General features: G+C 38.7%; 1 protein-coding gene across 1 annotated transcript in view; it reads right to left on the bottom strand.

The window, feature by feature from the left end:
- SYT7 (synaptotagmin 7) overlaps positions 1–14,793 on the bottom strand; it is a 1,049,768-nt gene that overhangs the window by 117,554 nt on the left and 917,421 nt on the right. Inside the window, exon 7 of the mRNA XM_044059178.1 lies at positions 4,138–4,408. Within this exon, the coding sequence (XP_043915113.1) occupies positions 4,138–4,408 (271 nt within the window). The remainder of the gene's footprint in view (positions 1–4,137; positions 4,409–14,793) is intronic.

The raw sequence follows: 14,793 nt of genomic DNA, 5'->3' as shown, positions 1-14,793 counted from the left end.
AGAGTTTTTGGATATGATTGCATATGCAGTCATCATAATTACCACTAGGAAAACATATTGTAGACATTATTGAATTTTAAGTCATTGTCATGACAATTAGCAACAGAGTTTGCTTTTAAGGCAGAAATAAATAGATTTTTGGGGCCTGCAGTTTATGATTATTTATGATAGTAATGTAGGTCTATATCAAATAGATGGAGATGACAAAATGGCTGATTAAATTAATGCTTAGCTGTTTTCACTCCCTAAACATATTCTTCTTTTCCAATTTCAAAAAAAAATATTTAGGTTTTCAATGTGAACCAACCATAATGGAATAAGCATCTTTAAACTATCGTAAGAAATAAGTTTTCTTACATTTTGTATTTTTCTGCTCCTCTAATGCTAGGGGATTCTAAATTTGTTAATGCCTGTTTGAAAAAAGTTGACTAGAAAAGCTATGTTCACTTATTTGAGGGTACAAGCCAAAGTTCTTATAACATGTTCAACAGTTGGTTCACATATTATCTTAAATATGTTAGAAGTTCTAGACTTTTTGATGCCAGTAACAAGGTCAATAAATTAAAGAGGGAGGAATTGTTATGCTATAAGGAGCATAATCACAGGGTATCACAACCCATTAGGTTTACCACAACTTATGGTAGGAATTCTGACACACTAATACAGAGTGTACATAGGCATTGGAACATTCTACAATACGATCTTGAGATATCCAATATTATCCCTGAAAGTTGTTTGTTCTCCTTTAGGAAGGGTAGAAATTTAAGTGGTTGTTTCAATCATTATAAACATGCACATGATTCCGGAACAGAACATTGCATACAAACAACATTATCAGGGGGAATTCTTATTGGCTGTTTTCCATGTGGCCATTGTTCCAATTGTAACAAAGTTAATAAAACAAAGCAATTTTCCAGCAGAAACTCTTCTGTGGTGTATGATATAAATTTTTTTTGCTAATTGTAGTTCTGACTGGGTTATATATTTGGCCACATGCTTCTGTGGGTCATTTTATATAGGACAAACGTCACGGCCATTGCGACTCAGGATCTCTGAACACATTAGCAACATTAAAAAATGTAAAGTTCAAAATGCATTATATAAACATCATATCACACATCCCACTGCAAAGTTTTCCTTTACTATAATTGATATTATAAAAGGCAAGAAGTTGAATAAAACGGGTCTACATTCTTTGTTAAACTCCAAGGAGAAAAAATGGATCATTAAGTTAGGGGGTTTATTCCCACCAGGACTTAATGAGCAATTTTAGGTTAACCAATCATATTTTGTCTTTTGACTAATTAAACAACTACTTTTGGATGATTTTTCTTACACTGAGGAAGGCTGTGTGTGGTTTGCCAGCCGAAACCGGTCTGTCATTTTTTGCTGTTTACAATAAATATTCATCAGGATACAGTTTGCTGGCTCTATTTTTTATTTTTACTTCAGTGATGTTATTGGAGCCGTGCATTGCACTCGTGCAGGAAGTACTTGTTTTTTAAGTTTTAGACTGCCCAATGTATTTGAGAAAAAAAATATTCATGAAGGCAAATGATGAAAATGAAACTTCACAAATAGCAGAAGAAGAAAACGTTAGTTATTAAGACTGGTCCATACCCACACACATACAGACAAACTGTGACTGTGCCCCAGCCAACCTGAGTTCAGGTAGTAGTTTGGGTGCTAAAAGACCAGGATGTGGAACAATGAAAGGCTGAAGAGAATGGCTGCTCCACCTTACCAGAGTTCTGTCACAAGGTACCATTCTACTAGCTCGTCCTGTCACAGAACAAGGAGGAGGCAGGCAATGTCACACAAGCCCTTTGCCCTATCCTGTCATGCTCACAGGCTGGGTGAATGGCGGCACTCACTCATGCTTACGTCATTAAAGGGCCCCTTGTAATGGCAGGAGTGCTGACAGCTATGGAAGGCAACAAAAACATGCCTGTCCTTCCATGGTGACAGTCTCTATTGCAGAAAAAATACTGCAAAACACAATTTTGACAAATAAATGCACATCTCTTATAGCAGATGCCAGCAACTGAAGTAAATGAGTAGAACTTCACTTATAACAAAAATCATCTGCCAACAGCTGAAATAGATTATAAGAAAACAGCTGATTATTATAAAAGCTTTATAATATAACATGATGTGGCAAAAACATTTTACCTTACTACAATTTCAAATACTATCAGCAGATATGGCATAAAGGTTCATTTCTGAATCAGAGTCATGCTATAGTATGAACATGAGGTGACATTTGTTGCCTTATTGTTTATCCTAAAATTCGAGATTACAGCCAACATGTTCCACTGGTGATGAGCAAAGCATCAAATTAGCTGTCTGTTGTAATTATTTATGTTATACAAAGCACACAGTATTTATTTGAAATCTTTCTTATGGGTTGAACCTCAACCCCTTCTTGCTACATGTAATGGGTCCATAATATCACCAAAGACCTACATTTTAAACTTGATTTGGGTAGCAGTCAAGACCATCTAGTGGTGCTTAAGTAGAAAATCAGGGTCCTATTTTCCAAGTAAATGGAAGGAATGTCATTAGTAATGACCACATCAGAGGAGACGTGGTAAACCTAGGCATGCACACTCACATAAAATGGGAGATCATGAGTGACACTGGGAACAAATAAAAAAACAAAGAGACTTATGAAGATAAAGTCAGCTAGAAGACTAGTATAAAATAACTCCTTTTCTTCTGAACTATGGAATAATTAACTTTGAAAGGAGCAGTCTCAGTGAGTTGTATTCTTAAAGAGTTTACTCCTGATAAAATAATTTATATCCAAGGAAAACCACATTGAAATATTAGTGGACAAAAGTAGCTATTTTATCCCGCTGATGCTGCTAGCCTATGGTTGTGGCAGGCAATGAATCAAAGTCATATAGGCTAAGAACTAAACTGGTACATAAGATAGCTTCCTACATGGCAAAGCAGACTAAATAACATGCTTAATGACAATGGTTTAGCCTATAAATGGATGGATTCTGAGATACATAAATCTGCAAGAATCAGTTTGATGCAGAGTCATTAATTTGATCACATTTATTTATATTTACCTGACTCTTCTTCTGTAATTTAAATACATCTGAAATTCTATAGTGACTGGCAATAATGTGCATGTGTGTGTGTATATCTGTCTAAACACACACACACACACACACACACAGACACACATGGCTCTTCTGGTAAAGTATGGTTTGCAATGAAAACAATCAGAAGACACTGAAAACTGTGTAGAACTGATTCTTATCTGCATTAAGAAAATACAAAAAATATGCAGTCATTGTGTACTAGAAATTCTTCAGCCTGACATAATTTCATATACTGGTAGACAAGATGGAGTTCACTAATGAAAGACTATTGAATGTGTTTAGAGTTTGTTAAAGGAGTTTCAGATGATTTATGGGGATATTTAACTCATTCATCAACAGTGCTCTACAGCCATTGTAATATCAGTGGGTCCACTGAGGGAATTGTATCTGAAAATGAGCTTCTGTAAGAAAGGCTTATTTGTTTCACAGTCTAGATATGTGATTATCAGGGGCTCAAAAGACAGTGAGAGCTACATTAAGTATATGAATGCTCTACTCATAATATTTCCATAATCTGTTAATAAAGAAATAATTAACCATTTACTACCACTCTCTCAGTACAAAATGAATGCAAGTTAAAATAAAAAGCTAATTTTAATTCACAGCAATAGCATTCACTGTTTTCAGCTATTTACAAAATTTCTTTATATAATATGTTAATTCAGTTAATAAGAACAGAAATGAGCATAATTCTAAGACTGGTTTTTCAGTTCTATATTAGCCATTTTGAATGTCTGTACGAAAATGAATTATGGATTTTATCCTGGTGAAGTAGCTATGCTATTTTATTTGTAAATCCTGAGAAGCCATGCAATAAACACTATTAAAGTTATATGGCACATGAAATAACTAATGTCAGAAAAAAGTTAAATAAAGTTGGAGCAATGAAAGCATGAAGAATAGATCGTTAAACCACTGTCTACAGCAAGTATATCATATACTTTCAGGGTATATTTTGTGAAATATATAACTGCACTAACCCTATTAACTGTTTTAAAAAATGCAAATTTTGGAAACATACCTTCAAAAAGAAATGTTTCATTCCAGTGGGGATTGAGATTTTTTCTCTTCACCTTTGTCTCTAATTTATGTTTTTTGTCTGGCAGTAAATATATCTTCACAAATGGGTCACTTGTCCCACTAAAATCTTTGGCTGGCAGTTCCTGGGCCTTCAGTATCTTAACAGTGAGTGTAGATTCCTGGAAATTGTACCCAACACTGAACTGAATTCGTCCCAGGTTCTCTCGACTGGAGCCTTCATGGCCGTCTTCATCTTCTGAACCTGGTGATAGCTAAATTTAGAGCAAAATAAATTAATTGCAATAAGAAATGTCTCTTTTTTTTAATCATATCAAGCATTATAATGTATATACATTTAGAAATCTATCACTAAAGTAGTTATGCTCCACTGTAACTGGTGTTATTTTCTCTTTCTGCATTATAAAGACTATGTGGGTTCTACCTTGACTGGACAAGTGATTTAGTTGTTCAGCATCTCAGGCAATACCATTGTTCTCCCTCTTTTAGGTGGAGAGATACTACCACCCAAACACAAAGAGATAGAAGTGATGCTTCACACATTTCAGCACAAACATAATGTGCACATTCTGTGAAAATACGCTTTCAGGAAGACATTGTGAGAAAAATGACACTTGAATGAACCATGCTCTTATAGCGATGCACTGCTTAAAAAGACTGTTACGTATTTTAGGATTTCTCTTTATTATATGTTTTTTCCACTGCCTACATTACCTTAAGGGATTAGCCATGACATAAAGCTTTTCTTCTTTGCCATTGGTGTTACACGTGCCCATGCTTTTTGCACAGAAAATAATAATGATTGTGCAATGCACACACTTCTAAAGAATGAAAACCTTTACCTGTTCATACATATAAGAATTGCTTTCACTTACTCAAAGCAGTGTTAAGCTATGTATGTATGTAGTATGAAAGAATTGCCTTTCTCATAACTGCATTCTTATTTCATATTAAAAAAATAATAACAACAATCAGCTGATAACCACTACTGATCTTTCAAAGGGCTAAATCTGTGAAAAACTGGGACATCTATTGTCTCTTCACAAGGTACCAAAATACAAAGGTAATTGTTTACTTTCATTCAGCTCATTTCTACCCTTAATAGTCCTCTTTTTGTCAAAGTCAACACATAACTACCTAGTTACAACCACTAATAACATTCCATTCAAATTGTTTTGGGTAAATCACAACTTTTTCAGCTCTGGACAAAAAACATATTAGTATAAACTGAAACAAAAATAAAATGTAAAGCATTTGTGTAAAGTATTTTTTATTAAAAATTACAGAAATGTTACAACACTCACATTCACATACATAACTGGTACTGAGGACTATTTGCTCAAAATAACAAAATGGTAACACTTTTGTCTATAGCATAAGTGCAGCCAAAAGTGCTAAACTTTAGTTTTTTATTTAATAAATTATCTACAGCACCAGCTGTGTGTTATTTGTTGTTTAGTTTTTATTTTTACACATCCTTTCCTTAATTTGGGGGCTTTGTGCTTCAATTACAGAAGTGCTGGTAGACATTTCTTAATGAAAACCTATTTGCACTGCTTATGCATGTAACTAAAAGATAAAGATATTCTCAAGGTCCTTTTGGGCCATACCCTCTCTGCTTTCCATCCCATCCCATCCCTCCAACAGTTTGAATTAAAATAATTTCCCACATCACTGTTTGATAAGAATAGAAATTAATAGCTAACTTTGGGCTCCAAGGCCAAGAATACAGCTTCTATGGGACCTGACAATATCCTTGACTGTGTTCAACATGAACTACAGAGTAAACTGGCACCTCACCTGTGTGCCCTGTTCAAACACAGCCTCACCTCAGGCTTTGTCCCTACGCTACACTCATCCCTCTCTACAAAGGAGTGACTATAGGCCCTGGGAATTATCACCCCATTAGCCTGACGAGTCTGATATTCAAAGCTATGGAATGCATCAGCATGCACCTAATAAACAAGGATATAGGGAATCTCCAAACTCTGGATCCCACACAGTTTGGTTTTGTGAAGATTAGATCATACCTGCTCAACTTGGTCGACTTCTTTGAGTCAGTCACCAAGCTGTGGATGAAGGCAAGGGAGTTCATACAGCCTACCTTGATCTGGCCAAGGCTTTTGATACCATTCCCCACTCAGGAACCATAGAAAAACTCACTAAGCTAGCCATCAACCCCTATATCACTAGGTGGGTTGCAAACTGGCTCACAGATAGAACCCACACTGTAAAAATAGCTGACTCCAAGTCAGACTGCCGACCAGTCACAACTGGAGTCCCACAGGGTTTGGTCCTGTGTCCTCTCCTATTTGGAATCTACTTCTCTGAAGTCCAGGCCAACACAAAAGGACTATGACAGACAAAGTTCACAGACGATTGCAAGTTGGGAGCTATTATTAACTCCCCAAGTGATGTTGACATCTTACAGAAACATCTCACTGAGACAAACGACTGGTGTCAGAACCATAGCCTTAAGCTCAATGCCAAAAAATGTGTCATCATCCCCTTTGGGAAAAACCCAGTACCCATGAATTACCACATTGATGGTAGTCCATTGAACACAGAAGGGATTATAAGAGATCTGGGAACACAGGTTGACAGCAACCTCTCTTTTGACCACCACATTGCCACTGTGGTCAAAAAGTCCTTCTATGTGGCACATCTCATTACTAAGGGTTTTTTATCCAGGAAGAAATAGGTCATTGTCTCCCTCTACTCTTCCCTCATTAGGTCAATCATTGAGTAAAATGCTCCTTTTGGCATGTACCTCACTAAACACCTGCAACAACTTGAGACGCCGCAAAGGTACCTCACAAAGAGGATCCTAGACCTTAAACATTTGTCCTATATGGACAGTCTAAAAAAACTCCAACTATTCTCTGTCTCATATCGTCTACTTAGAGGCGATCTCTGCTTGATTTACAAAGCCATGTCTGACCCAGGTCTGTTAGAAATGCTACATCTGAAGACATCCCGATCCCTCCACACCACATGCTCCAGAGACCTCAACCTCATTACCACAATCAACAGAACATGCTGGAGGGACAGGTTCATAACCCAGAGACTGCCCAGGCTATGGAAAAGACTTCCCATGCATGTCAAGCAGAGCACCTCACAGGCCCTCTTCAACAGAAATCTTGATGAGTGGATGTGAAATAGAAAATTCACCCCAGGGATCACTCCAATGTTTTACTCGACAGAGGCAATGGGAACTAAGGTTGGGTGGCACGATGCCAGGGTAATCCTATGGCTAGGCTTGTAAAGGCTCCAGGGCCATTAGCCTAGAACACACCTGTGAACTTATAATACAGAAAAGGAAACAATATTCTAAAGAATGGGGTTGTGCAAAAGAAGACCTCCATCATGATCCTCACTGTAAGGCCCATTCTTACCGAATAAGGAATAAACATTGGCATTTCTGACCCAGCTGTCCTGCGAACACAAATGGCATTTTATGTGATTCTAGAACACTCTATGGTAAAGAACTCCGTTATGTATGTTTGATGTACTCTCATGAATGCTGAGCCAAACAATAGTCAATGGCATATACTGATGCTGTGTGTTGAGCATAGCACTTTGAATCACTGAATGGCACACAGTGCAGAAGTAAAAAATGAGAAGTAATAGCAGGGTATCTAAACCATGTACCTATAGTAATATATGTGAATAGGTCAGATAGGTGTCAGCAATTAAAAGAGTACCGGTAAAGACCTTGAGCCACTGCATATTATTATATATTATAAGACAATGCTGACACTGTAGGATATTGCATACTGTACTACAAGGGGATGAATACAGCCTATATACCTAATTGAGGGGACATCAAGAGAAGGGATATAGGTACTGTATAGTAGGTGGACACAAAGAAAAAAATGGAAGCAATTATGGTCACAGACTGCAGGGGCTGAAGGAAAGGGTAGTCACAATATATATTTTTATGTTGTTAGAAAGTATACAAAAAACATAAACAGCTCATCACAGATTGAAACTATGATGAAATAAATTACATACTTATGAAAACAGACTGGGATGCCATCCTTAACTGCCTATACAAGTCTATATAGAACTAACAATGAATTGTACGGTATTATTAAAAGAATTGTTAAAGAACAGATACAGGTAACAGACAGATATACGGGTAAGTTAAACACAAATTATAATCCATATAGAATACTACCAATGAGTTGTACAGTATTATTAAAGGAATCATTAAAAAACAGATACTGGTAACCCACAAATATACAGGTAAATTAAACAAAAACTTTTTTGGTGAAATTAGAAGATTAGTATAATAAATGGCAGGAAAAATACAAATGAGTACTTCATGTAACCTGTATTTGTTTTTGTGAACAAACTACACAAACTCCTTTCTTTTATTATATCTCCCAGATCTAAATAAAAATTCAGCTTGATCTTGTAGGTTAAAAGCAATAAGGTATCGTTTAACTCATTCCTTCCAATGCAACACTTTTGAGTTTGCACTCAAAATCTCAGTGGATGTGGCCTAAATGTTAAAAAATGAGGATAAAGCCTTACAGTTCAAACAAACGTTGATATCTCTACAACTATAAGTGCCAAGAACATTTTAAATTGAAAATTACTCAGCTTAAAGTAACCTTCACAGTGACTGCATTTATTCAAATCTAGGTCTATAAATGGATTTCCTAAGCTATGATGACCACAGTAAATATGGATTATGCAATGTTGTATAAACATCTTAAGATATCTCAGTAACCACTCAGGCAACACACATACTGCCAGTAGCATTTTCATCATACAGCTATGAGCTTTCATATGAGGCTAAGCAGTTGTATTTGTATCACTTAATTGTTAAGATATTTAGAGAAGTATGAAATTATTATAATGCAAAAAGTAGTATGCGAATAATATTCAATATTTCTTTATCTGCAGTAGACTGAGGTCAAATATCAATAAAGTTGTGTTTGCCCTTGTGTAAGGTTTAAGATTAAATCTTCTGATACCTTGTATGTAACATGATTTTGCAAATATGAGCAAACTATACTTAACACTTAGAGGAATTATTAGGATGCAACTGCAGAAATGCCTGGAGATGTCGCTTAGTTGTAATGAGTTAATTGCATCAGAAAAAATGAGTATGAAATGCAACAAAAAAAATGAGTACTTTATTCATCATAGTAAATCTTGATTAAATAAATTACATGAACTGCTTTATTTTCTTTATATACAAAGTTGTAATAATATACAAATTGATTATGATTAGCTTCTTGTTCCACCTATCATCAGCAATGAGTGACCCTTTACCAGAAATCATGCAAGATGATGGCATTAGCCAGTTTTCTGATCTAACCTGATAATTTGATATCTCTACCAATCATCTAACATTTTGAACCATTCCCCAGTCATAGTGTTTTCCATGTTAGGGCTCTTCACTCAATGGTGTAAAACTTGTCATCAGATTATTTGGTTATGTTGACTAATGTCATAAAAAATGAACATGGGTATTTGTTGGTGAGAAGTGGGGTGAGGAGCTGGCCTACTCTGGCTCATGCTAACAGTGGGAAAGGTCTATGTGCTCCTATTGGCCAGTGAGTACCCACAGTAAAGCCCAGCAGCCTGAGTCAGTATGCTACTCGTCAGCTGGTATCCAGCTGCCCAGCTTGAGTTACCTGGGATAGCTCTGTTGAGCAAATGCTGGACATAAAACCAATCAACCTGCCAGACATATACTATGACTTCTATACTCAATGCATGTTCACAGTCAGGATGCAGCTTGGAAATGAAGGATGTGATGATAAGGAGGAGGTTTGTGCATTCTGTGCATACAAGCGTCAAGACAGGAAAGCAGTGCAGCAAAGCCATTTGGCTTGGAGTCCAGAGTTTACTTCATAGAGGGAGACGAGAATATTAATGGTGTGAGAAGTGTGCTGAGGGAGACATTTCATAAGCCAGTAAGGTATGGCAATCAGACTCCAGTATATGAAAATGGTAGTTCTCAATCTCAGCTTATGCCACAGAGCAAGGTTATGATAGTGAGGAAAAGACTGCTATCAGGCAGGAGTTGTAGAACCTCCTAGGTAAAGCAGGACAGCAGGAGTTTGTTCTGATAATGGGGGCCCTGAATGCACATAAAAGGACAAACAGAACAGGATATGAGGACTGCCTGGGTCAACACTGATGGGGTAATAGGAATAAAGAAGGAGAGGCCATTCTAGACTTATGTCTGGCAAATGTTCTGATGCTGGCCAACACATGGTTCAGTAAGAGAAACAGTCAAAAGCTCACATACAAGAGTGGTCAACATGCATCCCAGTCAGACTTCCTCCTATTAAACTAAGGGCACTGGTGTCGAGTCAGTGACTGCAAAGCCATCTCAGTGAAACAGTTGGCCCACAGCATACACCACTGTTTACTACAATCAGCCTCAAACAATGGTTATTGGAAGTTCTAAGGTCAATACAGACTAGCCTGAAGGCATGGAAGTTGACTGGAGAGAAAGCACAACAGAACAAGGAAATACTAAGGACTAAGGCCTCAAACACTTCAGAAAGAAGAGACAATAGGTGGAAATAAAGAAGAATGATAGCAAGTCGAAACTGCAGGTCTGAGGACTATATAACAGATATGCAACCAAGCCAGGTATGGAAATAATGTACACACAGTAGAAGTCCAGGAAGTCATCCAAAGAAAGATGAAGTACAGAAAAAAAGAGAGATAGAAGAGACAGACCAGGCTAAGAAGAAATACTGTTGGCTAACAAAGAGGCCAAGAGAGGAGTTGTAGTACCCAAGAACAAATCATTGGCATTCCACCATCTTCTAGAAAGTGACTCAGAAAATGGCAAAAAAGAAACTCTGTCAGGTTGAAAGACAAAAACAGAAAGATAAAGAAGACAGTCCTCAGACAACTTACATAAGGGATGTCAGCAAAAACTTGCTCACCAGTCCAGTGGTCATCAAATGCAGATGGAAATACTAATTTCAACAGCTGCCGAATGAAGACAATTCTACAGAAGCTATACTGCCTCATAACCAGCCTAAAATGAAAGAAGAGAATCCTGCCCTAGAAGAAGCAAGAACAGCATTAAGGAAAATTATATCAGGGAAAGCAGCAGGTTCAGATGAGGTCACAACAGATATGATCATGATGTTAAATGAGTTGGGGGAGAAATGACTCCTGAGGGTACTCATAGGAGGATGGAGTGAAAGGCATATCCCAGATGACTGGAAAATAAGCATTATAGTGCCTGTTTACAAGGACAACAGGGACATTCTCAGCTGTAGGCAGTGTAGATATATCGAACACCTATATGAAACTTCTGAAGTGGGTGATTGATAAAGGAATACATAGAGTAGTAAAAAGTAAGATAGAAGATGAACAGTTCAGATTTAGGTCAGGATATAGCACAAGTGGCCTGATGTTTGCATTAAGGCAGATAACTGAGAAGAAACTAGAGATGAGGAAAGAGTCCAAGTGGGGATTCCTTGACTTGGCGAAAGTATATGACTGTACCAGCTATAAACAAATGCAATCTGAGGGTCATGCTGCTCAACACTAGAAGTCTAAATCTCAAGATGCACTGCTCGAAACACTCCACAAATGGAGAACATCGACATTTCTGCTGTAAAGGAGACCTGGTTTAAAGTGGCAGAAAGCACCCCTGCACTACCAGTCTATAACTCATTCCACACCTTTCGGCCCCGAAACATGGACTGAAGCGCCAAAGGCAGTGGTGTCTCCATATTCACAAAGGATATGCATACCTCCAGTACAGCAGCTCAGCATAATGCATCCGAGATACTTCAGGTACAACTAACATTGGGTAAGACTGTGATCCAGGTCATAGCCTGCTGTAGGTCCCCAACCATGTCCCTAGACTGTCACTCCATATTTCCACCATACTGGCCAACAGATTCAGTTCATAGGTTCATGGATAGGTACTAGGCTATTGGCCCTAGGAACTATATAAGCCTAGCCATAAAGGTACCCTGGCTTTCGCCACCCAAGAAAATTCTTTTCCTGTCGAGCAGAGCCACAGAAGTGATCCCCTGGGTGAATTTCCTATCTCCCATCCAATCATCAAGATTTTTCTTGAAGAGTACTAATAAGGAGTTTTGTTTGATATAGCTAGGTAGTTTGTTCCAGAGTATAAGAAGTCTCTGGGACAGGAATCTATCCCTCCAGCATGTTCTGTTGTGACAAGGTTTAGGTCCCCAGAGCATGCAGGTCAGAGGGATTGGGATTTCTTTAAGTGGAGCATGTCCAACAGCTCTGGGTATGACATAGCTTTGTTTGTTAGGCAGAGATCACCTCTGAGTAGGTGATATGCGAATGAGTAAAGCTGGAGTTTTTTGAGACAGTCTGTATAGGTTATCTGTTTGAGGCTGGTAATCCTCTTTGTGAGGTATTTCTGCGGCCTTTCCAGTTGTTGTAGATGTCTTGTGAGGTACATACCAAAGGGGCGCTGTTTGAGGCCGGTAATCCTCTTTGTGAGGTATTTCTGTGGCTATTCCAGTTGTTGTAGATGTCTTGCGAGGTACATACCAAAGGGGCGCTGTATTCTATAATGGGTCTAATGAGTGATGATTAGAGGGGAACAATGACCTCTTTTTTCCTGGATGAGAAATCTTTTGTGATGAGGTGTGCCAAGTAGGAGGATTTCCTGTCAACTGTGGCAATATGATTATCAAAGGAGAGACTACTGTCCACCTGTATCCCAAGGTTTTGTATCACACTTTCGGTGTTAAGTAGACTACTGCCTATGTGGTAGTTCATGGGTACAGAGTTTTTACCAAAAGGGATGACAATGCACTTTTTGGCATTGAGCTTGAGGCCATGGCTTTGACACCAGGCATCTGTCTCAATGAGGCCCTTTTGTAGGATGTCCACATCATTAGGAGTTTTAATTATGGCTCCTACTTTGCAGTCATCTGTGAACTTCATTAGCCAAAGATCTTCTGTGTTAGCCTGTACTTCAGAAAAGTAGATACCAAACAGGAGAGGACCCAGGACTAAACACTGTGGTACTCCACTTGTCACCGGTCTGAAGTCGGATTTAGAGTCTGCTACTTTCACAGTGTGGGTTCTCTCAGTGAGCCAGTTGGCAACCAATCTTGTAACATACAGATTTATACCTAGTTTAGTGGGTTTATCTATAATTCCAGAGCGGGGGATGGTGTTGAAAGCCTGGGCGAGATCTAGATAGGCTGTGTGAACCACCTTACCCTCATCTATGGCTTTGGTGACCGCTTCAAAGAAGTCTATCAGGTTTAGGAGATATGATCTGCCTTTTACAAACCCGAACTGGGTGGGGTCCAGAGTTTGGAGGTTGCCAATGTCCTTGTTTATAAGTTCCATGATGATACGTTCCATAGCCTTGCAGACCAGGCTCGTCAGGCTAATGGGGCGGTAGTTCCCGGGTCCGTGATGGCTCCCCCTTTGTGGAGTGGGATGACCATCACTGTGTGCCATTCAGTGGGCACAAAGCCTGAGATAAGGCTATGATTGAACATGGTACTTAGGTGGGGTGCCAGTTCGTTCTGTAGTTCATGTGGAACGCAGCCTGGGATGTTGTCAGGTCCCATGGATTCTGTGTTCTTGGCTTTGGAGAGTGTGGTTTTTACCTGTGCTGCCGTGATTACAGATACTTTGCATTCTTCTGGTATAGAGATGGGCCATTTAGGGGGTGAGAGGGAGGGTAAAGTTAGCACTGAATCTATCTGCCAGGATGTTGGCAATATCAGTTGGTTCTGTATATTTAGTGCCATTATGCTGTAACTCAGAGCAGATCTGAGTGTTGCCATTGAGATTCTTGACATAGCTATACAATGCTTTGTGGTTGTCTTTAGAATCTGTGGCAATTTGGTTTTCGTATCTAGCTTTGGAGGATTTTATGAGGGATCTCAGCTTCTTACTGAGGCTAACCATGGAGTCCCTCCAATCACGGGATTTTGGAACAGTTTCTTTCTTCTGTTGTAGAGTTTTTTTATGGCAGGGGACCACCAGATTGCCTTCCTTTTTTTGGAGGATAGCATCATGCTTCCATTAGGGATTGCATGATCCGTGCACTTGTGTAAGTGCTTATAAGTGCATTTGTGTAGGATTCAGCAGTCGTACCTCTATTGTCTGACTGCATGGGTGTTGTGAAGTTTGCCACTTCTGTCTTAAGAAGTGTGAAGTTAGCTTTGGAGAAATGTTTTACGGTGGTTTTCCTAATGGTGGGTGGGGGCAGGATGTGGATGCCTTGGGTAATTAGCTTGTGGTTGGATCTGACCTCTGATGTGGAACACCAGTTGCCCATGTTGGTAATAACCAGGTCTAGGATATTGCTGCCCTTGGTGGGGGTGTGGATAAGTTGATCCAAAGCACTGAAATTTATGAATTCCAGAAAACATTGAACAAAAGGGTTGGTACATGAGTAGTTTTCCCAGTTAATGGTGGGGTAGTTGAAATCACCCATTATTAGGGTGTTAGATTGTACCCTAATATTTTCCAGTGTATCAAGAAATGAGGAGTGGAAATCCTGGGGCATGGTGGGGGATCTGCAGCAAGCTACAATTTGGATTGTGGTCTTTCCCAGAGTTAGTTGCACTTGGATAATCTCGGATGCATTATGCTGAGCAACAAAGCTGGAGGTGTGGATATCCTTATGAATATG

The sequence above is a fragment of the Protopterus annectens genome, chromosome 17.part0 (assembly GCF_019279795.1).
Source record: "Protopterus annectens isolate FY-2018-M chromosome 17.part0, PAN1.0, whole genome shotgun sequence".
Taxonomy (NCBI): Eukaryota; Metazoa; Chordata; order Ceratodontiformes; family Protopteridae; genus Protopterus; species Protopterus annectens.
This window is presented reverse-complemented; position numbering and strand designations above follow the sequence as displayed.